Below are 22765 nucleotides of genomic sequence, written 5' to 3'. Positions count from 1 at the left end.
ACTTCCTGACCATGGAGCTGGGTCAGGATCCGATGAATGATAGCTGTCTACCTTCACGTACTAGACTAGTGTGGCTGCATACAGGGTTTCAAATCCCAGAGTCGGGGTCACAGCCGCAACGACGTGGTCCTATGAATTACACCATCAACAGTTAAGGTTCAAGGCGGGATTGCGTCCGAACTAATGCAATGAAAATAAGTCCAACAAATGAGTCTCGAGTTGGACTGTATCTAAGATACTAAGATAACCCCAGTTCGGGGCCTAGGTAGCGGTCAAGGGGAGCGGTTGAAGCATGTACCCTTTTAGGTTAGACAACCAGCCAGCGGGTTGATAATCCTCGAACTTCTCGGCGCACGTGAATCTTGACAATGCAAGTGTCGCACAAAGTTTGAGCACGACTTGAAGCTAGGGCTCGATCGCCGGCGTTGATATCCATTGTGCGACATACACTCGTCTGAGAATTGTTGTCCGGATTTGTTCACGTATTCGGAGACTCCACCGTCGCAGCTGGAGGATGCTATACCGGTAAGACTCAAAGTTAGGTGGGAAGGCTCAATCTGCGACGGCATAGGCTCAAGCTAGTCGCAACACGCAAATCGAGTGAAGTAGAGGAGGATTTTAGCGAAGTCCTAATAAATATGTCCCCAATCCTTTAAATTCAGTTGTCCAGTGTCCTCGTGAATTCATTTGGAAATGTCATATCTACTTTAACGTCCTCCGAACCCAGTCGCGTTCACCTCCGTCGTTCGGTTTTGAAATGTGTCGACCAACCGATCCCTATTGTTGGCACATACCGGCTCACATGGAGAGTAACGACAGTCTCGACAGTCTGTACAAACCTCTTCCTTACAATCTCGAACCAATTGCATCCCAAAGTCTCGACCAAACTAGAGAGAGGAGAGTTCCTCTTCCAGCGGCAGGGCTCTCTCGGATTCTCTTCTTCCCAAGACATACCAGCACAGTGACACACCTACCAGTTTACGATATCAAAAATATCTATAATGAGGCTGTTTAAGGCGGTTCCATGGGATCTAGCATGTACAAAATCAACATGATGTTCATGCGCCGACCTGAAGGCGACGGGATGGATTCCAATGTCGAATTCTTCCTCGACGTGGCGCCTAATCAAAATCTCGTTACAGTCCATCAAGGAAGCGTGGTTCTTGATAATAATTACGCCATCACAATGGAAAGAGAAAATCCAGCTCACTCTCACGTAAACAAATTGAAGGACTGATGAGTGTCTTGAGAACTCTTCCCAATGGACAGCAGGGAGAATCAGCACTTGAAGTACCTGGTCTGGGCAACGTTCATGTTCTTGCATCCCTACTTCCACCTTTTTCAATGGGAGAAATGAGCCTTCTCTGTCAAGGTCTAGACAATACCCAGCCCTCAACATGACATCAGATGATCACCCTGGAATGCAGTGGCAGCTACGACCTCAAGATGTCGGCTCACTCTGCTACCATTTAACGGAGGACAATCAAAGGAACCACGGTGAAGAAACGGAATCACATATTATGGCAGTCTATCACCACGCTGGAGGTCATTCCCACCATCCGGTTGACCACAGTGAGTGAGTTCTGCTTTTGCCTCATAGTCGGGACCCACAACGAGAAATGGTTGCCATCGAACTTGTGTTCCTGCTTCTGTGGCATATAAGAGATCTTGAATACTCCAAAGAGAACATTCTATCGAAGTTGCTTGCGAGGCTGGGACCGAGAAAGCCGTCTGGTTAGAAGCGATGATGAATGAAACCAAACAGATTTGATTGGTCTTTGCACGCCGTCAGAACACCTCGTTTGAATCTTGCACGAGAGAAATACATGATTATTTATTTTTCTCTCAAGCTTGCTTATGGGGCTAGGTAATTCCTCAACGCAATGTTCCCCTGCGTCATGCCGGCTCACTGCGTCCTTGATTACACGCTGTGTGGAGTAGCTTGTAGACGGATAATACATGGCCACATGGGAAACTACTGGAAGTTTTGCTCGGCTGTATACATCTGAAGAAGTATCACGGATTTAGAAGATTTGTGTCTCGTGTCAGCGATCATGGTTACGGCATTCATTTTATCATGCCTTCATTTCATTCCTCAAGCCCAACGAAGACTTGGTAAATAGTGAACAGATAAACAATGAGAGGTCTTTCGATCAGAACTCATTCATAAATTCTTATCCTAGACAAATTGTTACATTCCAAAATAATAGAGGACATAAACAGTATAATACCATTCTTGAAACAAGTTATACTCCAGGCAATCTGCGATCATTCCAGTATCCCCGAGAGACCCAGAAAACGGTTTGGGAAAGTTGACGCAAAACGCCAACACCAGACAACGCAGAGACGGATGTCCAGTCTGGCGTCTCCAATAATTATAGCGCGTTTGAAAATAGGAAGATTTGACGAATTGTATCAAACCGCTCCGGGATAGAGCCAGGTCTTGAGTCTATTTCGAAGATGATGTTGGTCAGTGGCAGAGCCTTGACTGCTGGCGCTACCACGACGACCAGTCATGTTGTTGGTCAAATCGGAACCACTGGACGGTGTTCGCGTTATCATGACCCTGTTCTTAGAGTCTTCAGTCTCGAAGTCAGTTCTGATCCTGCGTTGGTCTCAATTCTAAGCTGGGGCGACAAACTTGAAGAGTCATAACGTCGGGGATCTTCCAGGATGGCAAAGAACTTGGCTTGTGCCTTTTCAGTCGCGGAAGGTGCCATTGTTGTCGTCGTACAGAAGAACTCTTTAATGCACTTTGAATGTATAGGAATAGGGTCAGCTACAGTAAATGGATGTCGAATCTATCATGTACGAAGAAAGATCGATCCTATCACCAATGTCCAGAAGAGGGGTAACTCGGTCTTTATGTTGTCCGATTACAAAGACACGGTAGGGACCTTGGCCTGCCTGGCAGCAAAGCCTGGGGAAAGAAGGTTCATCTCCAACTTATCCGATTCGTTCGTCCCATTGGATTTGTTTCAATCATCTGCAATGGGACTGGACCTCAGGTGCCATTGCCACGGAAATGAGGGGTAGCTCGCAATCATCGAATCAATTTGCCGACTCATATTTCTACGCCAACTGGGAGGTATGCTTCGGATGTCCGGTTGACTTCTGACCCGTTCACCTCCTGACCTGCGGACACTTGGACCTCAGGTTACTCGTACCGTGGAGATTATGAAGTGCCAGGCCGCCCTTAACGTACCTGTAGGCGGTTGGGATGCCCGGCTCATCCTTCGCTCTAACTACTAGGCCTAAAGCTATTGTGATTGACTACGAGTAAATTTGGGAACTGGATCTTTTACATCCTTCATTAGTGATATTGCCTGTATCTTTGTGTTAGTCAGAAAACATCCCTTGTCGAACTCTTCATCTTCCCTTGAACCGAATGCATGAAATATCTGGAATAGTTCCGGTGCTACGCAAAGAGCGTTTCTTCCGAAAGGAGAAGAGTCTCTTTCTGAAATTCGAATGAAATCCCTCTCACCTTCATATCCGGGCGCGCCCTTGTAATACGCCTTTTAGGTCAAATATAGGAGGACAGCGTGAAGGCAGGCCGACCCGGGTTCCGATGCTAAGGGAGATCAATCTTCCATATGATGGTATTATTGATAGTGATTACGTAGGGTCGGGCTGAACAGGACACCGAAAATGGGGAGACGGGCTATTATGCCTTGGTATTGGTAGATTGATGATACGCAAGGAAACTGCCGTATACGATGCCCTATCGAAGTAAATGTGCTGTAGCTCTTCGTGCTTTCTTAAGCTAGGATGAGTAAGATTTAGCTTTGGACAAGATATGAAAACAATGTGGAACAAGATTGTAGGATGTGGACACTTTTATACAGCACATTCTCGTATACTTCATGTGTGCCTACTGAAGAGATTGTTAAGTCTCAGATTGCTTCCCGTGCAGGGTGGGTATAGAGTATCCTGGGAGGTAGCGGAATTGCCCTGGTCATGCAAAACTCCCTCAGCAACGTCAGACGAGGGACTTGCAGATTGCTTCGCAGGGAATAGAAGGCATCGGCCTCCCCTCAGCGAATCCGGCTCATGAAGCTTGCCATCGTCTGTATTGCAAAGTGTTAGTATCCCTATTATAGGGTAGTTAGTTCGAACCGTAGTTAACGAAGAGATTAATTAAACTATCTAAATATCTACGTAGGTATAAAAAGGAGGTTCTAACCGTAGGTTAGGCTAGCTACGATAATCGTAAATAGGGCCCCTAATTAGCCCCTATGTAGTCGGCTATATACCGCGGTTAAATTAAACTTCTAATCCGATACTAACTTTCTCTTTTTTTTATTAATTTAACTACTATAATTAGAGGTATAATTCGACCTCGGGCCCGTTTACTAAGTCGTCTCCTTTTCTCCCTTTTCTCTATTTTTTTTTATATAACCTATCCCTCTATTTATATAATAACTTTTCTACTACTTATAAATTACTCTAATCCCTTATTTAGTACTACTTTTATAAAAGCGTCTACGAGGTTATTTTTATTATTAATCTAATAAATCTTAAGTATCTTACGCTTTTTATACGATTACTTAAGGGCTATAATATTAATTATAAGCCTCTTTTCCTTCGTCGTTCCTAATTTAATAAAGCATTCGTATAGCGAGTAGGAATCGGTATAGATAACTATTAAAATAGGTAAAAGGCTAATTCGATTAGTAATCTTCCTTAGCGTTATTAAAATCGCATAGGAGAGGTTAACGCTATTAACTATATTATAAACCTCTAACGCTAGTATACTTCTTATTACTTACTTACTTTTAATTAACGAGTAGTAGATTATATTATTATATATAGTAAATTCGCTCTTACCTATATTCTTATTAACTAGGATAATAATATACCCTAATTACGAAATAAGGTCGTTATTATTTATAAATAACTTATTAATAAAGACGTAGAGCTTATTAGTTACAAGGTCGATTAAGTAATAAACGAGACCTCGATTAAGATTTATTTACTACTACTTAAGCTACTTATTAAGTACCTCGATGTCTCGTTCGGTTAGATTTATAGCTTACGCTACCCTAATATAGTTAAAAATTACCTCGGGCTAATAAATACTTATAATATATACCCCTCGTATAAGCTTAGCCTTATACTATTTTTTAATATCGGTTACGTTCGGGTTAACGAGGTTAATCTTCTTACCCTACCCCTTTTATTAAAAAACGACGGTTTCCTTTTTAATTATAAAAATCCCGCTATTAAATACTAAGGGGGTATTTATTATAAGGACCTTTTTTAGCTTTATTATAAAGCCCGCTTTTTAAAGCTCCTTATCCTCCTTTTTTATAAAGTTAATATTAAATAGGCCTAATATATTATTAGTCTATATTTTAATAATCCTAAATTAGTTACCTTTATACTCCGTAACTAGTAAGTACGGGTCGTACGTAAAGGTAATTATTAATAGTTAATTAATATAAAAATCGTAGTAAGTAGCCTACTAATAAGTGCCCAATTCTGCGAGCCTATATAATAGCTTAAGCACTTTAATAATCGTACTTTCTAAGTACTTACTAGCTATTTCCTTTAGTAAATAGGCTAAGATTTTCCTTATAAGCCCTATAGCCGATTAGGTATATACCTAGGTAATATTATAGCTCTAAATCTCGTATCCCTTCTTCCGTAGTAATGCTATTAGTGCTATTATTAATCGTTAGCTATAGCGCTATATAGTAGGCAATTATATAAGTAGCGTCGCCTTTTTAACGTTACTATACCCCTAAATTACGTATCTAAACTTCTCGTATAGCTAGGGTGTTCCTTTCCTTTTAATCTTACGAACTATTCGTAATTTAAATATATAAAGGTTTATATATTTTTCTAAGTTATATAAGATAAATCGATAGACCCCTCGATTATAAAGAGTATCTACTTCGATAAAATCTAATCCCTTATACGGCTTTCTAGTAGTTATAATTACGCCTTCTTTACGTAGTTTAACTACTAGCTCGAAATCGGCTTTTTTTTTATTATATAAAAAGTGTTAATTACCTCGTCGCTAGTAATAAATTACCGCGTTAGGGCTTATTATTATAGTCTTTTATAACGTCTCGCTAGTAGTATTAGTACCCTTTTGGCAATTTCCTCTTCCTCATCGTCTATTAGTACTACTATAACGATTTTATTAAGGATAATTTCCTATACCTCTACTACGGGTTATATAGTTTCCCCTAGTTCTTTTTCTTTTTATAAGTTAGAAATTACCTCGTTAGGATCTATATAGTACGGTCTAACTATTATAATTAATACTTCGAGAGGTTAGTTACGATTTTTTATAACTATATAAGAGCGCTTATTAACGGAAATTAACTTATATAGCCCAGCCTACTATTAAGTAATTTCGCGCTATACTTATATATCTAAATTTAGTAATATATCTAGATTATCCCCTATATCGGGCCTATTACGCATAGTAATTACCTCGTTAACTTACTTTTTTATACTTACCTCGCGTAGTACTTATATTATTTTTTTAACTACTCGGGCTCGTTAACTTATACTTAGTAACGGTAGCGAGGCTAAGGTCGTTTTTAAATATACTCTAAATACTAATAGCGTTAGTATAAGTCCGTTAGGCCCTATAGTATTATTATAGTATTTAAGTATTATTTAGAAGCATTCGTCGTTAGTAAAATCCGGATTTTCCTCTTTAATAATTCTAAACGCCCTTTTTAACTATTAGTGTGCCCTTTCTACCTTTCTAATACTATAATACGCTTTAATAAGTACGACTTTTAAATATATACCGTAGGCCGTCGCATTTTCCTTCAATTCTACTAACTTAAAACTAATACTAGCGTCGGTTCTAATACCGTCTAGCGGTCCTTAGTATATATCGATCTAACTTTTTTATAAAGCTACCTATACTATTTTTACTTATAGATCCCATAAGAATTACCCTACTTAGAATAATATAGCCTCGTTAATTATATATAGGACCGGTCGACTATTTAAATAGAAAATATCGACGACGATTTCCTAATTAAAGTTAAGCTTATTACGCAATTTAAATTTAAATTTACGTAGGCTCTGCGTATTTATTTAGTATTAGTAATATACTTTTATTAACTACTCTAGCGCCCCTATTTTAATATTATTATTACTTAATTACTTTAGGAAGTTATATAGCCTCGTAACTAATAGGTAGCCAAATCTCTAGTATAGTTATCTAAGCTCACTTTTTATTAAATAATTAATTAACTTCGTATTATTAATAAGCCTTATAAACGCGTACCCCTATCGTCGTTTAACTATTTTAAAGTACTTATAGCTAGAGATTCTATTCCTCGTATTATTAAATATAATACCTAGTCGATCTATATTTTTTAAATATAAGAGAAATAGGGTATTAATAGGTAAGATATAGAAAATTATCGTTCTGAAGTACGTCTCTATTTTTATTATACCTAGGGCGACGATTTCCTTACCTAGGCTAAAGCTAATCCTCGTAATACCTACTATTAATATATTAAGCGTTATTAATACGATTTTTTATAGCGCTTAGAATTGCCTTTTTCCTCTTATTAACTATTACGATACCTTAGTATCTAGGATAATCTTATAAAAATTATCTAGGCCGTACTTTTTACTTATATAGAATACTTATATAAGCTTAGTATTTAAGTAATCTAAGTAGTATAAAAAGGGCCCCTCTAGCTACCCTTAGAATTACTTAGTACTATATCCCTTTTTTCTAAATATTAAGAAAGTAGAATTCTATACTATTAAATTCGTCCTTTTACCTACCTCTATATCCGTTATCTAAGGGACCTTCCCTTACTATTTATAAATAAAAGCCTACTTATTAAGGGCTTTTATTACTTTTTATTTATTTAGCCTCGTATATCCTCCCGAGGCTAACGGGGTAAAGAAAGAGTAGTTAATATCGTTAACTTCGTTATAATCTAATTCGTTAGTATAGGGGGTAAGATCTTTTTTATTTTCTAAATCTCCTATAGGGTACGGGTACTTTAGGCCACTAAATTAGCTACTTTTACTAGGTTCCGTACCCCCGGATCTGCCCTTATATATAATAAAAAATTAGTTAAATCGATAAGGGCTAGTTTTACTATTTACTACCCTCGATTTTTTATATTATTCGTACGATTTAGTATGCTCTTTCTTAGAGTAGTTACTTAACTAATATCTATTTTTTTTATAAATAAAATACTACTTCTTCCGTTACCTTGCTCGCGAGTTAAATCTCTACCTATTTAATAAATCTAGGATTCCTTATTAACGATTACCGTACCTAGCTTCCTTTCTTTTCTTATTATACGTTCGGTCGACTTAATACTATTAATAAGGGCCGTTATATACCTAGAGGTAGGTTTAGCACAGTATTCTCGCTTTAATATTAAAGCTAGATCTTAGCCTCGAGCAGAGCGTCTTATAGTCTTCGGGTACTTAGTATAGAGTTATTTTTACTTTTAGAACGTACTAAATTATAATATAAAAATATCCGACTTTCCGCTCGTTAGTCCCCTTATTTAGCTAGGTTTTTACTAACTTATTAATTTAATTAATAAGCTCTTTAAGGATTTCTACTCGCAATTTACCCTCTATTATCCTAGTTATAAATATAAAAAAAATCGCTCGTAGCTTAAATAGGAGCTCTAGATTCCTATTATAAGTCTCGAAGCGGCTTCGGATTATATTAATAATACTAAGAAAGTTATTCTAATCGAGATTACGTACTACTTCGTAATAATAATTAGAGGCCTTACTTACGAATACGATATTAATTACTAAATAGTATTAATATTCTCTAATCCTAACTTTTTTATAATAGTTATAGAATATTATTAAGGTCTTTTATAAAACCTCGTACTTTCTTTTAGAATATAATTTCTCTCTCGGGAAGATCTTTTTAAGATCTATAAATTACCTCGTATTTACTACTATATTTTCGGTATTTATATACGATCCCTACGTTACTACGTATTATTAGTAACTTCGGGTAGTTTACCTCTTTTCTTATTAGCCGATTAGTACCGAATTTCGTATTAATAGCGGCGACGAGCTATGGATCGAAATAGGCGGAATTATCGATTATTATACTTCTAGTACTATATTTTGCCTCTATATATCCTTTTATAATAATAGATTACTATTAATAATTATAAGAAGGAAATCTAGGTCGTTTACCCTTTTTCTAAATTCGTTAAAGCGATTATACGCCCTATTAACTTATACTTAGGTCTATATTACGAATTCCTCCTCCGTAATTATTACTACTAGGATTTTATAAGGTTCTTATAATTATAATTACGCTAATAATACCCCTCGCTTATAAAGGAATCTATTAACTACTTTCGCAATTCCTAGGCTTGCGCTTACGAACTATTTATCTAGCTAATAGCTAAGGTCGTTTATAATTTTATAAAATAGGGGTTGCCCCTATAGCCCCTTTTTTTTATAAACCTTAGTTAAATAGATTAATACTACGTTAATTTACTTACTATTAAACTAATCTACGATTCTATATATTTACGTTCCTTAATAATCCGGGTTAATATTTACTTACTTATAAGGGATTAGGATTCCGTTTAGGATTAGGTTTCTTTCTCTTCTTCTTTACCCTAACTCGCTAAGGGTCGTGCTCTAGCTTATACCCGTATTAATAGTTACTAGCGTATTTAATCTTAATAAGGATATATCTAATCTATACGTTAGCTATAGTAAACTTATACTTTTATTACTTAACGAATTCGTTAGGGTCTAGGTAATTCCCGCTTCTTCTTATTATTTTACTACTATTCTCCTTTTTACTATTTTTAGTAATTATTACTAGCCCTCTAGATCGCTAGCTATCGTTCTTACTAAGATCCCCCTTTTTATTTAGTATAAAAAGGTAGGTTTTAGTAGTCCCTTTTTTATTAGTAATAATAGACGTTTATATTACTATAAAAAGACGAAGTAATTAGTCTTAGGATCTTTATTAGTTACTAATTTTTACTATTTTTAAACACTTCTAGCCTCGTAAGCCTCGTGTTCTTTATAATCTCTAAATTGCTTCCTTCCTTAACCTACTTCCTCTAGGGTAGTATTTCGTAATAATAGTTAAAAATAAACGCCGGGCGGCTCGTAGAGGAGCTATATAAGTAGTTAAGTACGGTTAGTAAGGTTAAGTCCTCTTTTTTATAAGGTCGCGTAGTTATTAAAAATACTTATTACGATTTATACTCGTACTAACTAGGGTTAAATACTTTAAAAATCCTTTCTCTTACGGCCTCTCGGTACCTTATTTTATAATTTCCTAAGTAGTCTTTTTTATAAGCTAATTACGCTAATCTAGTAATTATCGTTTACTAATAATTCCTTTTATTACTTAGTTAATTTCTTAAAATTAATAATCTCGTACTAAGAGTTAGTAATATAAAAAAGGGCCTCTCGACGGCCCTCTAGAGGATTCTCTTTTTTCTCTTTAGACTTTAATAAGAGGTCGCTTACCCTCTCTTAAATTAATAACTTTCTTTTTCTTTTTAAGCTAACTATCTCTTTTTTTAAGCTAACCTCTAATATTTATAATATTCGTAGCTCGAGGCTATTATAATCTCTAAATCCCCTCTTCCCTCGTTAAACTATCCCCTTAACTATATTTTTATAAAATACCTAGGGGGTAGCTAAGGGGGCTACGAAGAGGCCGTTTAGATTATAAGCCTCGAAGTTAGATCTATAAGATCTTTATAATAATAAACCTTTCTATATACTATAGATTTCTTAGTTTTATAACTCTTATATTAGTAGCTACTATGCTTATTAAAAAGACTACTATACTTAAGGATCTTTTTTTTAAATTACGTAGTACTTTTTTATACTATACTATCGAGCCCGTTTATTATGCTAGTTAATTAGGTAGGTAGTCGTTATATAGGGAATTCTTTTTATTAATTTAGCTAGTTAATTTCTAATTGCGGGCCGGCCGTAGGGAAGTTATTTAATAAAAAAAGCTACTTAAAGTAATAGCAAAATACTAATTACCTAAGCGGTTCCGTTAATTAGTATAGTTTAACGTAGTAAACGTCGACCTCTCGTAAGTAATAAAGGGCTATGATTACTTAATTCCGTATAGTATTTAAAAATCGCCTCTTTTTTTATTTACTTTTATAAGGTTAATTAATACAAATCTCCTATCCCGTGCGGTATTAAGAGGTCGTCTTTTTTATATAATAAGATACCTTACTAATCTATAATAGTAAAATTTAATTACTAATTAGTATTAGTATCCTTATTATAAGGTAGTTAGTTCGAACTATAGTTAACGAAGAGATTAATTAAACTATCTAAATATCTACGTAAGTATAAAAAGGAGGTTCTAACCGTAGGTTGGGCTAGCTACGATAATCGTAAATAGGGCCCCCAATTGGCCCCTGCGCAGTCGGCTATATGCCGCGGTCGAATTAGACTTCTAATCCGACACAAAGTGTTCGCGAGCTCTGCACCGCTCGTCCGCTGCAGTCAAAGCTACGCCGGGAACCAGACTCGAGAAGATCGAGCGGAGCCCTCACATTTTGAACTTCTTTTTTGGAGATGATGTGGGACAATCTGCCGATCGCCCCTCGTTCCCAATGCTGCTGACTGTATGTAGGGGTGCTCCAACGATGTGACCTTGGGGCTGTGCATTGCTGACAGCGCTAAAGGATACATCCGTCCTCACCCGGAAGTTGGCGGCAAATCTTGGGCTCCAGGCAGAAAAATAAAATTAGTTCAATGATCATAAGTAACTAAGTACGTGAGTTGGTTCAATAGTCTTTCGTTGACTCGGCCTACATGTTCTCAACCATTCGTACGTTCATCATCCTTCGGGCTCATGACTGGAAACTATCATCGGAGTCGCTGAGATGGCACTACTTCCAACCCGTGTTTACAAGGCATTCAACCCGCCTGTAGTAAAGAAGACAGACGGTGCCCTGAAAGTTGGAGTTCTGGGTGCTGCCAAAATCGTGTGAGTATAAACGGTAGCCCGATGTCAGAAACATTTCGTAATAATCTGAAATTTACAAGGTCTATGGCATTGATTACACCGGCTTTGTCACACCCAGAAGTCATCGTCCAGGCCATTGCTGCCAGAGATCGTTCTCGCGCCGAGGAATTTGCTAAGAAGCACGGTATCCCCGAGGTCAGGGACACTTATCAAGGTATATCGAGTTCCAGACACTCGATGTCGATATTCTATGAGCCAAGTGACTCTAACCACTCTTGAAGAAATCCTCGATGACCCAAATATCGACGCCATTTTTGTTCCCTTGCCAAACGCCTTGCATTATGAGTGGTCTACACGAGCAATACGAGCTGGAAAACATGTTTTGGTCGAAAAGCCATCGGTTGATAACGCGATTGAGGCCGATATCCTTTTCAATATGCCAGAACTGTCGTCAGCACACCCAAGCCCGAGGGTCTTGCTGGAAGCTATGCACAACAAATTTCATCCCGCACTGCACAAATTCATGACTTTTGTTACTCCTGCCGACGTCATTCACGTTCACACAGACAGCATGGCACCCGCCTGGTTCACTGCGGGGGATAACCTAAACCACAAATACCATCTTGGAGGCGGCAGTATCATGGCACTCGGAACGTACAACTTTGGAGTCATGCGCATGATCTTTGGCCAAGAGCCTGAAGAGTGTCTCGAATGCGATACTACAGTCTTTGACGATGGCGACTGCAAGCAGTGCGACTACACTTTCAAGGCCAGATTTCAATTTCCCAACGGGACTGGCTATGCCGCCACCACTGTGAAGGGTCCTGCTCTCTGGAAGCCTTCTGAAGCCAGAGTTACACATAGGAAGGTTGTGGTTCCCGACAAGAACTTGCCGGACACTCAGGAGATGACGCGCACGCGGTTGGTCACTCTCCATGGGTTCATGCACGCGGTCGCCTGGCATCGGATTGATGTTGAAGACTCGTATGAGATTCGCAACGTTGTCAACGGTCAAACAGTCAAGAAGTGGGTAGAATCGAGTTCGCACACAGCGTACACGTTTCAAGATGCCGAGGACGGGCTTCCGGGTCTAGGCGAGTACTGGTGGTCGTCATTCCGGTATCAGCTCGAGGCGTTTGTCAACCGGGTCAAGGGGCGCGAGACACATTACTGGATCACTGAGGAAGACTCGATCAAGCAGATGAAGATGATTGATATGGCATATGAAAAGAGTGGGTTGGGATTACGACCGACAAGCACTTTCCGTTGAATGATCATGGTGTCTTCGAACCAAAGACATGGCATTAACAGAATTTAGCACTTCGTGCGATCAAAGTATCTAAAAGTCTAAGAGATTCTGTGATTACTTTTTGATGACCCATTGATGCTCGAACCGGAACGCACTGGGATGACCGGTCTTTGGATGGTAACGGTAAGAAAATGTGAAAAAGGAATAGCAAGCAATATTGCACGAAAGCCTCTGTGTCCTCGTCGCCGTCAATTCCATTCATTCGTAGTGGCTCATAGACCAATCTTCTATGATCACTTTTCATCGGTCCTAAGAGGTCACACCAGTCAAGATCGCTCTAAAAGAAATGCGATTGACCACGGGTAGAGGAACAACAGTCTGTGGCCCGGAAATGCATGTGGGGCCAAACATCGTAAACTTCAATTCAGTCTCATACTTCCACAGCCAGGCTGATACATCTATAAGGCACATACTTCAACATCAGGCACATACTATTTTGACTCCAACAACAATTAATCCGAATTGGAGTTTTTACTCCACGAGTTTGATTTGAAATCAACATATTATTAACTCTCGTGCTCACCGCTGCCATACACCCACTTATTTGCATGACGAGACCCTGGGCTAAATGATTGAGAATCCTCCAGGACAGCATTCGCCTTGATTCTACTATCAGCCGGAGCTACAATAGTCACTGTGTGATGTGAGTTACTGGCTGCGAAGGGTCGTCGGAGCGTGTGTTATTTCGGAGGAAAGCGATAAAGTTGGAAACCTCCCGATACGAGCCACTGCCCAGCGTTGGTGTTAGTGCCCAAATTCATGTGGCAGCACTAGTTCGGACGGCATGACAGGAAACTCAAGGGCTAAGCCACACTTTCGGTGCAGTAACGAGTAAAAGTGCTGACGAGGAAATTGCCGGTCGCTGTGTTTAGAATATTTCTTGGTGCCCGATCGCAAGATCTGCACTTTGGATGCGTACAACTTCCCACAGAGTCACAGTTAATGGAAGAATTCGAAGTTCGGTTTGGTGGCTGAAGAGTAGATTGGGCTGGGTCAGCGAATCCTCGATTGCAAATGCTCCGGCCCCGTCAGCTCAGCGTGAAATACATCAGAGACACAACCAACAGATCGAGATAGTTTGGATGATCGGGAAACTTCGACTAAGGGAATTTTGAAGGCAGCCGTTTGCGCCGAACCCTCGGATAACGGGCGGGCGCTTGGCATGCCGTCAAAAGCGTGGCTTTTGTCAACGACGCGTTGCGCAACAGTCTTGACGTCATGTACCAACGCCAGCCACAAAGCGCATCACCAATAAAACTCCCAGCAACCTCCCTGAATGGGGCCAATGTTAATCTCAAAGACACGCTTCTTGGCAATTCAGCCAAACTTTTATGGATTTTTTTAAGCCTCCCATCGTGCTCATCCACGGCTTGTGGATGACACCTCTTTCATGGGAGTATTGGATACCATATTTCCAGAAAGAAGGATTCGAGGTCCACGCCCCGGGTTGGCCGGGGGTGGACGGCCGAACGCACGAAGAGATCCGTGCGGACCCGAAGCCGATATCACTTCATCGAATCGAAGACATTGTAGACCATTACGAGACATACATCAGGAAGCTTGCAGAACCCCCCATCATCATTGGCCATTCTTTCGGCGGCCTGTTCGCCCAAATACTATTATCGCGAGGACTTGGCGCACTTGGAATCGCTGTGTGCCCTGCGCAACCAGCGGGGATCATTTACATTTCGCCAAGCACAATAAGAACGGCGATGCCCATCTTCACTCACCCACTGCATTCGGATGCGACAGTACCGATTTCCGAGAGTCACTTCCACTACTGCTTCGGCAACCTCGTTGCCGCTGAGGAGAGCAAGAAATTATGGGAGCGGTATTGCATACCTGCAGATTCCCGGGTCTTATGGCAACTAGCAACCAATGTGACAGCTGGAGAAGCGGCGCCTCACTACGTCCAGTTTGACAAACCGGATAGAGCACCTTTATTACTCATAGGAGCCTCGAAAGATCATATTGTGACAGCAAGAACCGTTAGGAAGGAGTTCAAGGCATATAAGGGACGTGCGCCAGTGAAATACAAGGAGTTCGGAGGCATGAGCCATGGTCTTATCTTCCAAGAAGGATGGGAAACGGTTGCGAATTATGTGTTGGAGTATATCAACAAGCATATCCATTGATAGCATCGGCGTCAGGGGCTCAAGGCTCAGGTAGACAAGCAGCATAATAGAACATTCATAGATCAGCCTAGAATCATTGCAAGCGAATCACGAAGATTGTTCGGTGGAGTCGTACTGCTGAGTTGTGAAGTTGGGGTGGCACATTGGGAGATGACAATCGTGATGTAAGTAACACAAAGGTTTGGTCTTGGTACTCTTGGGCTATGAAATCTTAAGCCAACGGAAAAACACGGCTGCTCTAGCTTTGCGACACGGCCCAAGTGGAGTTGACTGCACGTTTCACTGCTGGGCATTTCTAAGCAAATTCTCGGTCTTTGTACCCGTGGCAGGCCCTACTTTGACCCCAACAGGTCTTGGAGTATCTTCGAGCGACCGTGACATGCTATTGGCTCCTCTCTTTCCAAAGTCTCCAACACCATCCGCTTTTTGCAAATGCTCCGATAGCTTCCATCCCAAACCCCTGGTCCTGGGTCTTTACGCCAAGGGGCAGAACATTGCGACCTACCAAACAGGTGCTCACCTCCATCTTTATGAACCCACAGTAACAGTGAGAATGGAATGGAGGGGCTTGCTTATGAGGGGCAGACCGCCCTCTGCAGTGCGGCATCTGGATAAGATTAACTTGGTGGCCATCTTTGTCACGCTCAACTCTATTGTCTCATCTGATACTACCAAACTCTCTCCCTAGACTACCTGAGATAAACCCTCAGCCTACATCATGTCGTCCAAGCTCTTCCAGCCGCTGAAGGTCGGCCAGGTCCAGTTGTCTCACCGTGTGGTGATGGCGCCCCTCACCCGTTTCCGCTTTGATGCAGACCACATCCCGCTCGACATCGCCCTCGAGTACTACACCCAGCGCGCCGCCGTTCCCGGTACACTCATTATCGCCGAGGCCGTGCTCATCTCCCCGGAGCATGGTGGCTTCCCCAACGCCCCGGGCATCTGGAACGAGCGCCAGATCGCCGGTTGGAAAAAGGTCACAGATGCTGTACACGAGAAAGGTAGCATCATTTACGCCCAACTTATCGCACCGGGCCGGGCCGCCGTCGTCCCTGTTCTAGAGAAAGAGGGCGGCCATCCGCTGCTCAGCTCCAGCGCTATCCCCATTAGCCCTGAGTCTCCGGTGCCCCGCGAGATGACAGCCGAAGAAATTGCTTCCGCTGTCAAGGACTTTGCGCAGGCTGGCAAGAACGCGATCGCAGCTGGTTTCGACGGCGTCGAGATCCACGGCGCGAATGGCTACCTCGTTGACCAATTTCTACAAGATACCTGCAATCAGCGCACCGATCAGTGGGGTGGCAGCGTCGAGAATCGGGCTAAATTTCCCGTTGATGTCGCAGCCGCGCTGGCCGACGCGATTGGCAGCGATAAAGTTGGATTCCGTATCAGCCCGTACAGCACGTTTCAGGCGATGAGGATGCAGGATCCCGTGCCTCAATTCTCTTACCTCGCGCAGAAGTTGAAGGAGCTCAAGCTTGCCTATCTGCACATCATCGAGTCTCGAGTCAACAACTGGGAAGATGTCGAGAAGATCGAGGGTATCGAGTACCTCTTAGAGATTTGGGATAACGTTTCGCCCGTTCTTGTCGCAGGCGGATTCTCACCCGAGCTGGCTCAGAAGGCCGTCGATGAGGAGTATGCCAAGTGGGATGTCGCTGTTGTATTCGGCCGTCATTTCTTAGCAAACCCGGACCTGCCATTCCGCATCAAGCACAGCCTTCCACTGAACAAATACGACCGCGACACTTTCTACACGCCATCTATCCCGCAAGGTTACATAGACTACCCGTTCCACCCTGCTTTCAAGCCGGGCATGCCATTAGCATAGAGCGCAGTGGTATGGAGACATGACGATTCATGATAGAAGTAGATGATTAAACATAGACATTGAAACACTCCGTTCTTCTTAACTCCCTTTCCTGAGCCTTCACCATAACTTTGTTTGGGTATCTAATGGTTGCTGAGAAGTGATAGACCCTGTCTCCGATGCTCCTCAATTGCGACGGAACGTACGGATATGACTGACCCTCATTACAAAGCCTTTGGCGTTAACAAATAACACCAATGGTAAATATCGGGGTCGGTAGACTTTAGCTTAGGCGTAGGGATCTTCGCAAAAACCTCAACATCGAAAGGTAGGTTTTCAACGTCGAAGCGGCCGGAGGAATAACTCAACGAGACCCAGAAGCCCCCGTCGGTCAAGTGTCGTCTCACTCCTTTTGCCATTCTTAATACCGGTTCTTCGCCTCCACAGGAAATTGCGTCCACAGTGCTTTTGTCGATGATCAGATCGTACGTCTCTCCGAGCTGGAGCTGCGTGGCATCTGCAACGAGGTAGCGCATTCTCACGTCACCAAATACTTGCTTTTCTAGCATACGGCCGCGATCAATGGCTCGAGGCTCGAAGTCGACGTTGGTAATGTTTTGAAAATCTCTTGCCCGGATATGGTTCTGCAGGTCGCTCGTTCCGAAACCTAGCTGCAAGATGCGAGCCGAGTCGTCCAGATTGGTGAGACATGGGTCCACGATCGACATGAAGGTCGCAGACGAGGTTAACCACTCAAAATTGGTCTCGGATGCGAAGCGCTCGCCCCAGTAACTTTGTTTGTCGAAATCTGCGGGCATGATTTCTCTTTTGGAAGGTAGAATCTCGTTAAAAGCCGGGGGTCGATTTGTAGGTGACACTGCAGTCCCGAAAAGTTGACGTTGTTCACAAATAACCATCAGAGTGCTGCAGTGTATTTACCCTTATCACCAGATCTGGGCAAAGAATTTTAAATGCCCACATTTACGTAACACTGGAAGCCCCATCTGACATCATTTTATTGGAACACAACACCAAGTGGTTCCGCTGCTTGAACAGTGCGCGGAGCCTGAGTAATGTTGTTTGTTGATAACTCCTTCAATTAAATTGTTCATTTGCCCTTGTCACTGCCAGTTTTAAACCCCTAGTTCACTGTCAAAAGGCTTCCAGTTCTTAAGCACCCGTGAATAGACACAAAACGACCTCAATAGAGGCGATGCGATAAGATCAATACCATCACTATTCTGCAGCTAGACGACTTCTCATGTCCTCCAACGCATCTCTGATGTTTCTGTCGAGGTCGAAATTCCACAACTCCTCTGCCTGCGACAAGATTTCCTCGCGTAGCTTATCGAAGTCTTTCCCATGCTCCGTCCGGAGATCGTACAGTTCGCCAGCCCTTCGACTCTCCCGAATAAGCCATTGACCTCTTTTCCGACGGCTGGCATCGAATGCAGCAAAAGCAGCCTCAATCGCTGTACTATCTCGAACCTTTTGGTCTGCCAACAGCGATGCCATGACTGCTGCGTCCTCAACGCAAATTCCCGCTCCAGCACCTTGATGCGGGGTGGATGCGTGTGCTGCGTCTCCAAGAAGGCATATACGGCCCTTCGCAAATGTAGGGACCGAGCCATCACCTAGATCGAATAGAGCCCACTAAATAGGTCGTTAACTCGAGATCTGAAGGTACAAATTAGGACTGGGCGCGAGTTCATCGCAGACATACCCTATCCAGAACTTTCAAAAGCTGTATCGCCTTCTGCATTCGCGGACTGAAAGCTTTGAGATCTTTGATGCAGTCATCTACTGTAGCAGGAAGTGTGAATTGGGTCTCGCTCGGCCACTCCTCGGTGGTCGAGGTGTGAGCGACCAAGTTTAGCATTTTTCCATGAGCCACCGGGTAGGTGACTATGTGTGCATCGTTGCAGACCTAATCCATTGTTAGGTAACATCTCCTCGATAGACTGTCTTGAGAGTGATCAAGAATGAAACTTACCCACAGCCCGGAGGTTCTTGCTCTGTCTGGGCCCAAGATCTGTACGGCTTGACTCATCGGTATCAAACCGCGGTAGGTGTACTTATGGGTATAGGTGCACTTCGTAGCCGCGTGATCGTGACCTATGACGATGCCTCTTGTGTGCGATTTGATCCCATCGCATCCGATTATTCCATCAGCCTCAGCGGTTGATCCGTCTCGGAAGATCATTCGAAGTCGTTTGCCCGTTTCTTCTGGCCCTTCAATGCTTTCCAGTTCCTTACTGTAATGTATCGTGTCATCGGGAACATGTTTGAGCAAGTGTGTTAAGAACTGGCCTCGGTGACAACCCCTAAGTCCTGTAGTAGAATTTCCAAGTGTGAAAAGAACAGTGTCCTCGTTTGCTTCATCCGTACCGTCAAACACCTCCCAACGGAAAGGAGGCTCGGCCACGCTTTCGAGGGCCTCGAGAATCACCGGATCACAAGTTATCATTGCCCTTAGAGCATTTGGCGAAACTCCCAAGCCGACTCCAAGCTCGGTATAGGCATGGGCCTTCTCGTAGATGATGCAGGGTACGTTGCGTTTAGCGAGCGAAATGGCGAGGATTATTCCAGCTATGCCTCCCCCAATGATGGCGATTTCGAATGGTTTCTTTTCTCCTCCCATGATGATGTGATTTTTTGGAAGGAATATGGGAGACTACGAACTGGGATCGAAAAGAGGAGATGAGTCAATTTGACATGAATCTACATGAGTGGTTGAAGCATTATTAAGGTTCAAACGGATGTCACACGGACTTCGAGTAAAATGTCCCCGAGGTAAATCACGCATCCGTCGGCCCTAACTTCGCCAACTCGGTTATATCTCACTCCTCAGTTTTATCATAGATCATCGTCTTTGGCTGTGAGGAGTATAAGGTGCGTATTCTTTAGTCGAATTGTTTCAAGGGAGACATACCCATACAGTCATGCAGAGCTGGAGGTATCGTGCTTCAAACGTAGCTTGAATAGTAAGATGGTCTCTCAACCTATGATAAGGCAATAACCGTCAAGATCACGACAATCAGTGCTTGGACATAAAAATTTTGACATTTCTTACTTGCGTTTCTACTTATATCCCATCAAATAGCAGACCGGGTCATCCTCTTTCGGCATTGCTGATGCAGTCACGACATCTGTGGCAGTGCAGAGCTAAAGTTCTTCACCTCTCCTTAAGGTTCCCTACCCCCTGTTGGTAGCGTGGGATCGTGCTCTCATTAGAACTTTGCTGAAACTTACCGAGTTGGACTTTCGATGACCACTCCATCGATGAGTTAGTTGGATGAGCACTGGTTATGCTGCATTTCTTTGATGGCAAATGAAAATTATGACCATATACTAATGCTAAATTTCAACATCAACTTCATCATTACCGCGCTGCTTTGAAGGTTAAAGTAATGGTGCGAATCTTTCGTCTTTCCCATTTTTCTCATCCGGTTTCCAGGATTTCACCGGAATCATTGCCAAGTGCCATCATCAATTACAATGTATACAGTGTTGTGTCTCTACCTTCTCTCTTGAGGCTTTTGTTGGCCCTGGTAAGCATAATTTTCATGATCACGCATGTGACAATACTCAAAGCCGACGATGCCATCATGAGCAAGTTGGCCATAACATATCGAGGCCCATCATTCGATGGAAAGAAGTAGGGGCTCCAGATATTGCCTAATTGGCTGAGCAGGTTGATGATGGCTGTTGCACACGCCCTCTTCTCTGTAGTTTGGTTCAGTGTGGAGCTAGCCCACGAGAAGACCATGGCATTAGAAGAAAAGCATCTGGATCATTGTATCAGCTAAAGTTTACTTCCTTGACCACCGGATATGCTCAACTCACCCGCAGATGTAAAGGAATGCAGCAAAATAACGAGCGACTATGTTGACCGTGGAGACCGAAATGATGAACCCAACGCATGCAACGCCCTGTGGCACGGAGATGTGGAAGCCGCGCTCTTTACGTCGATCGGAAGACCAGGCAGTCATGAATGCGACGGCAGTGGCAAGAAGGTACGGCGGGGCCGTTAGAATGAGGGTCAAGGTGTTGCTACTGTTGGTATCCCTATTACAGGGTAGTTGGTTCGAACCGTATTTAACGAAGAGATTAATTGAACTATATAAATATCTACGTAGGTATAAAAAGGAGGTTCTAACCGTAGGTTAGGCTAGCTACGATAATCGTAAATAGGGCCCCTAATTAGCCCCTATATAGTCGGCTATATATTACGGTCGAATTAGACTTCTAATTTAATACTAACTTTCTCTTTTTTTTATTAATCTAACCGCTACGGTTAGAGGTATAATTCGACCTCGGGCCCGTTTATTAAGTCGTCTCCTTTTCCCCCTTTTCTTTATTTTTTTTATATAACCTATCCCTCTATTCGTATAATAACTTTTTCGCTACTTATGAATTACTTTAATCCCTTATTTAGTACTACTTTTATAAAAGCGTCTACGAGGTTATTTTTATTATTAATCTAACGGATCTTAAGTATCTCGCGCCTTTCGTACGATTACCTAAGGGCTATAATATCGATTATAAACCTCTTTTCTTTCGTCGTTCTTAATTTAACGAGGCATTTATATAGCGAGTAAGAATTAGTATAGATAACTATTAAAATAAGTAAAAGGCTAATTCGATTAGTAATCTTCCTTAGCGTCGTTAAAATTATATAAGAGAGGTTAACGCCGTTAACTATACTATAGACCTCCGACGCTAGTATACTCCTCGTTACCCGCTTACTTTTAGTTAACGAGTAGTAAATTATATTACCGTATATAGTAAATTCGCTCTCGCCCATACTCTTATTAGCTAGGATAATAATATACCCTAATTACGAAGTAAGGTCGTTATTATTCGTAAATAACTTATTAATAAAGACGTAAAGCTTACTAATCGTAAGGTTAATTAGGTAATAGATAAGACCTCGATCGAGATTCGTTTACTACTACTTAAGCTACTTATTAAGTACTTTAACGTTTTATTCAGTTAGATCTATAGCCTACGCTACCTTAGCGTAGTTAAAAGTTACCTTAGGCTAATAAATACTTATAATATATACCCCTCGTATAAGCTTAGCCTTATACCGCTTTTTAATATTAGTTACGTTTAGGTTAACGAGGTTAATCTTCTCGCCCTACCCCTTTTACTAAAAGACGACGGTTTCCCCTTTAATTATAAGAATCCCGCTATTAAATACTAGGGGGGTATTTATTATAAGGACCTCTTTTAGCTTTGCTACGAAGCCCGCTTTCTAGAGCTCCTTATCCTCTTTCTTTATAAAGTTAATATTAAATAGGCCTAATATATCGTCGGTTTATATTCTAACGATCCTAAATTAGTTACTTTCGTACTCCGCGACTAGTAAGCACGGGTCGTACGTAGAGGTAACTATTAATAGTTAATTAATATAAAAATCGTAGTAAGTGGCCTACTAATAGGTACCCGATTTTGCGAGCCTATATAGTAGCTTAAGTACTTTAATAATCGTGCTTTCTAAGTACTTACTAGCTATTTCCTTTAGTAAATAGGCTAGGATTTTCCTTATAAGCCCT

General features: G+C 41.8%; 11 protein-coding genes across 11 annotated transcripts; 5 read left to right on the top strand and 6 right to left on the bottom strand.

Moving 5' to 3' along the window:
* Positions 1-802: 802 nt before the first annotated feature.
* On the top strand, positions 803-1237 carry CLUP02_14247 (uncharacterized protein; the record flags this gene model as incomplete). Its single annotated transcript, XM_049293178.1, has 3 exons — positions 803-827; positions 892-961; positions 1036-1237. 3 exons carry the CDS (start codon positions 803-805, stop codon positions 1235-1237), a joined length of 297 nt encoding a protein of 98 aa, XP_049150324.1.
* Positions 1238-1261: 24 nt separating this feature from the next.
* On the top strand, positions 1262-1739 carry CLUP02_14246 (uncharacterized protein; the record flags this gene model as incomplete). The annotated part of the gene is made up of 3 exons (XM_049293177.1): positions 1262-1308; positions 1379-1576; positions 1601-1739. 3 exons carry the CDS (start codon positions 1262-1264, stop codon positions 1737-1739), a joined length of 384 nt encoding a protein of 127 aa, XP_049150323.1.
* Positions 1740-2415: 676 nt separating this feature from the next.
* Positions 2416-2720, bottom strand: CLUP02_14245 (uncharacterized protein; the record flags this gene model as incomplete). The annotated part of the gene is made up of 2 exons (XM_049293176.1): positions 2416-2579; positions 2642-2720. The coding sequence occupies 2 exons, from the start codon at positions 2718-2720 to the stop codon at positions 2416-2418; spliced, it is 243 nt and encodes an 80-aa protein (XP_049150322.1).
* Positions 2721-7263: 4543 nt separating this feature from the next.
* CLUP02_14244 (uncharacterized protein) lies at positions 7264-7503 on the bottom strand (the record flags this gene model as incomplete). Its single annotated transcript, XM_049293175.1, has 1 exon — positions 7264-7503. A coding segment is annotated over one exon (240 nt), but the record flags the coding sequence as incomplete, so codon positions are not given.
* Positions 7504-11870: 4367 nt separating this feature from the next.
* CLUP02_14243 (uncharacterized protein) lies at positions 11871-13223 on the top strand (the record flags this gene model as incomplete). The annotated part of the gene is made up of 3 exons (XM_049293174.1): positions 11871-11974; positions 12034-12167; positions 12235-13223. 3 exons carry the CDS (start codon positions 11871-11873, stop codon positions 13221-13223), a joined length of 1227 nt encoding a protein of 408 aa, XP_049150320.1.
* Positions 13224-13257: 34 nt separating this feature from the next.
* Positions 13258-14426, bottom strand: CLUP02_14242 (uncharacterized protein; the record flags this gene model as incomplete). Its single annotated transcript, XM_049293173.1, has 8 exons — positions 13258-13273; positions 13332-13433; positions 13500-13511; positions 13612-13660; positions 13786-13861; positions 13915-13990; positions 14077-14183; positions 14328-14426. The coding sequence occupies 8 exons, from the start codon at positions 14424-14426 to the stop codon at positions 13258-13260; spliced, it is 537 nt and encodes a 178-aa protein (XP_049150319.1).
* A 212-nt stretch (positions 14427-14638) lies between these two features.
* Positions 14639-16085, top strand: CLUP02_14241 (arylesterase; the record flags this gene model as incomplete). The annotated part of the gene is made up of 3 exons (XM_049293172.1): positions 14639-15352; positions 15413-15561; positions 15659-16085. The coding sequence occupies 3 exons, from the start codon at positions 14639-14641 to the stop codon at positions 16083-16085; spliced, it is 1290 nt and encodes a 429-aa protein (XP_049150318.1).
* A 30-nt stretch (positions 16086-16115) lies between these two features.
* CLUP02_14240 (NADH:flavin oxidoreductase/NADH oxidase) lies at positions 16116-17225 on the top strand (the record flags this gene model as incomplete). The annotated part of the gene is made up of 1 exon (XM_049293171.1): positions 16116-17225. The coding sequence occupies one exon, from the start codon at positions 16116-16118 to the stop codon at positions 17223-17225; it is 1110 nt and encodes a 369-aa protein (XP_049150317.1).
* A 203-nt stretch (positions 17226-17428) lies between these two features.
* On the bottom strand, positions 17429-18022 carry CLUP02_14239 (uncharacterized protein; the record flags this gene model as incomplete). Its single annotated transcript, XM_049293170.1, has 1 exon — positions 17429-18022. One exon carries the CDS (start codon positions 18020-18022, stop codon positions 17429-17431), a length of 594 nt encoding a protein of 197 aa, XP_049150316.1.
* A 418-nt stretch (positions 18023-18440) lies between these two features.
* Positions 18441-19845, bottom strand: CLUP02_14238 (uncharacterized protein; the record flags this gene model as incomplete). Its single annotated transcript, XM_049293169.1, has 3 exons — positions 18441-18857; positions 18928-19131; positions 19198-19845. 3 exons carry the CDS (start codon positions 19843-19845, stop codon positions 18441-18443), a joined length of 1269 nt encoding a protein of 422 aa, XP_049150315.1.
* An 852-nt stretch (positions 19846-20697) lies between these two features.
* Positions 20698-21322, bottom strand: CLUP02_14237 (uncharacterized protein; the record flags this gene model as incomplete). Its single annotated transcript, XM_049293168.1, has 2 exons — positions 20698-20992; positions 21051-21322. Coding segments are annotated over 2 exons (567 nt in total), but the record flags the coding sequence as incomplete, so codon positions are not given.
* Positions 21323-22765: the final 1443 nt, after the last annotated feature.

Source organism: Colletotrichum lupini, chromosome 7, assembly GCF_023278565.1.
Source record: "Colletotrichum lupini chromosome 7, complete sequence".
NCBI lineage: Eukaryota > Fungi > Ascomycota > Sordariomycetes > Glomerellales > Glomerellaceae > Colletotrichum > Colletotrichum lupini.
The sequence above is the reverse complement of the archived record's forward strand: the minus strand, read 5'-3'. Positions and strand labels throughout refer to the sequence as shown.